This window comes from Aureococcus anophagefferens (assembly GCF_000186865.1).
Source record: "Aureococcus anophagefferens unplaced genomic scaffold AURANscaffold_253, whole genome shotgun sequence".
Lineage (NCBI taxonomy): Eukaryota > Pelagophyceae > Pelagomonadales > Pelagomonadaceae > Aureococcus > Aureococcus anophagefferens.
The window spans coordinates 2,989-5,628 of record NW_008705788.1 but is presented as its reverse complement, the minus strand read 5'-3'; the positions used below and the strand labels follow the sequence as shown (position 1 = coordinate 5,628).

The 2,640-nt window shown below is 60.6% G+C and overlaps 1 protein-coding gene across 1 annotated transcript in view; it reads left to right on the top strand.

The window, feature by feature from the left end:
- Positions 1–678: 678 nt before the first annotated feature.
- AURANDRAFT_68619 (hypothetical protein) overlaps positions 679–2,640 on the top strand; it is a gene marked incomplete at both ends in the record, with an annotated part of 3,791 nt that continues 1,829 nt past the window's right edge. Inside the window, one exon of the mRNA XM_009044326.1 lies at positions 679–744. Coding sequence (XP_009042574.1) covers positions 679–744 — 66 coding nt within the window. The remainder of the gene's footprint in view (positions 745–2,640) is intronic.

Sequence of the window (2,640 nt, the reverse complement as noted above, 5' to 3'; positions counted from 1 at the left end):
CGCGCGACAGGCGCAGCGTGACGGCGTCGCCCTCGCGGTTCCGGATGAGCGCCTCGACGCGGTCGAGGCCCGCGGCGCGCCTGCGCGCGCGCGCGATCCCGCGGCGGCGTCGGCCGCCGCCGCCGGGCGCGGGCGCCGCGCGTGTCCCAGACCTTGTCGCCGAAGACGGCGCTGACGCCGACGATCTCGTCGCCGGGCGCGACGCCGGCGGCGGCGGCGCGCGGCGCGCAGGACTGGACGACGACGGCGCCGCGCACCTCCTGGACCGTGACGCCCAACGGCCGCGCCAGCTCGACCTCGACGACCTCGGCGCCGTCGCCCGAGGCGCGCGGCCGGCCGCCGGCCGAACGCGGCCGGAGCGGCGCGAGCGGCCGGAGCGGCGCGAAGCTCGATGCGACCGCGAGCACGAGTAATGAACCGCAGATTAAGGCGCGCCGCATATTAAGGCGGGCGACGTATCGACGCCGCACGCACGCCTCCTGACACCTCTACTGCGCGCGCGCGCGTAGAGCTAGAGGCCGGGGCGGCCGGCCCGTCCCACTGCGGGCTAAGCTAAAGTTAACCGGTTCAAAGAGCAGCGAAGCCGTGCAGTTTTGACGTCACGGCTTTGCCTCGCTCCGGGCTCGGACGCGCGATGCAGCGGTTCCATGTCTTGGCGCGGCGCTCGATCTGTGGACCATGTCGCGCCTCGGGCCCGGCTGCGAGTCGCTCGGGAAAGACCATCGGTCGAAGGCGAGCAACTTAGTTCGCGTCGGGGCAGCCCGTGGATGTCGAGAACGGCCGTTAATGGTGGGGGGCGACCGACGAGGAGCTCGCATTAGTGTTGAGGTCCGAGTCGTGCGCTAGACTTCGAAGAGACACCCCCTGGAATGATGTTCCCGAGGGCACTGTCTCGGTCCTAGCGCACCGAACGCCTCATGCATTGCACGGTGAGCACCGTGTCACCCGCGGCGCCGCACGCCTCCCGGAGCCGGTGAGGTGGTCTCGATCAAATCGGCTCGAGCCGAAGAGCTGCCGCGAGGGCATCAGATCGCCCTCATGACGAACGATTCCCGACGCTCTGTGACTCGAAGGCGACCGAAAATCGGGTCGGGGGAAGCTGCCCCGCCCCATTCCACCCCCTGGGGCTGCTCGTTTGCGTCGCCTCGCAATCGTCCGGATGTCGCGTCTTTTCATGTGCCTCACCCACATGTTTGCGGACCTCAAAGCCACTGGGATCGTTGCACGTCGCTGCATATTCGAGGAGCGCGGGGCCCTCTAAGGTGGAGATTCCATCATCGGCCGCTGAAAATGCTCGCACGAGAGACCGTCTCTTAGCTGCGGATTACTGCAGCATTGCTTCATAGATGAGTTTGTTCAACGACGGCTCATTCGCAGCCGTAGCCGGTGGTGCCCGTACGCCTCCGAGTCCGACCGCCGCCGCTGCGTCTACGGCCTCCGACTCTCGGCTCCTGCGGGATTCATCTTCCCCAAGCGAGCTCCCATCGGGGTGCCCCACTCCATACGCCCACATGTGGCGGGGGAGCAGATGACCCAAATCCCCCAGCGTCATCGCTACGCATCCCCCGTATTGTGGCGGGAGACTAGACTGAGGTATCTTATCTGACTTAGCTTGAGGTTGGCAGTGCAGTGCGCTTGTACTAGAGTCTGATTTTGGGACGGATATAGCGAGCGACGGAGGATACATATCTAGATTTCCATGACGTTGCCCCTTTTTCTTTCCTACTCACTCAACTCCAGCGATTGAGGACAGAGAGCCCGATCGCAGATTAGGCTGCCTACTTGAGTAGGGAGTCTACTAACTAATTATTACCATACCCTAGTCAAGAGTCAGGCTGAGGGTAAATTACCTCCATATTTTGGTCCCACCTGCCGGAAACTGGAGTCCTCAGAGTCCACTCAGTCAGCGCTAACCGCTGAGTGGGGGTTCGACAGGCCAGGTTTCCAAGAACCAGATACAGAAGCAGGAGTCTTAGCACCCACACTTAGATCAGAGATAGGTGCGGTTCTAAGACCGCTTGATCTCAATACAGGATTACGAGGATATCGTGCATGCCTTGTTTCAAAAAGCGTACCTAATGGACGTGGAACGAGCAGCAGAGAAGGATTCGATATTTGACCAGCAGGATAAGTATGAAGAGCTAAAGGAAGTGACACAGCCCTACTGTGTACCGGACTTAGCCAAGTGCACTATCAGCGAGTACCACCAAGCGTTTATGAACAAAATAGAACGCTTAGAGATAGCTGACGCGTCGAACAAGAAAGAGGTGTGTATGGCCTTAATGGATGGTTACATCGAACCGATATATTTGATGGTGAAGAAGGATGCAAGGGTGGATGAACGTAAACACCTGTACTCCAACATCATGTCTATACAGCTTCAAGCAAGAAAATTTGAGGACGAGCTGCAATTGGACCACCAGAGAAGATTGTACGCCAAGTACTTCCTTGAGAAAACCAGCATCAATGTAGGAAGCGCATCACGATGCTAGGCGTCTTGAGCTTCCTAACCTAGAGCCTACCTAGCTTCTAACGCTCCGGCTATGGTTCTCCTCATCTGGAGGCGGCGAGGCGACGCACCCGAGTCCCTCGCGTCCCCCGATGCCGCTCACACCGCCATAGCGGCCCCCCATCTCGCGC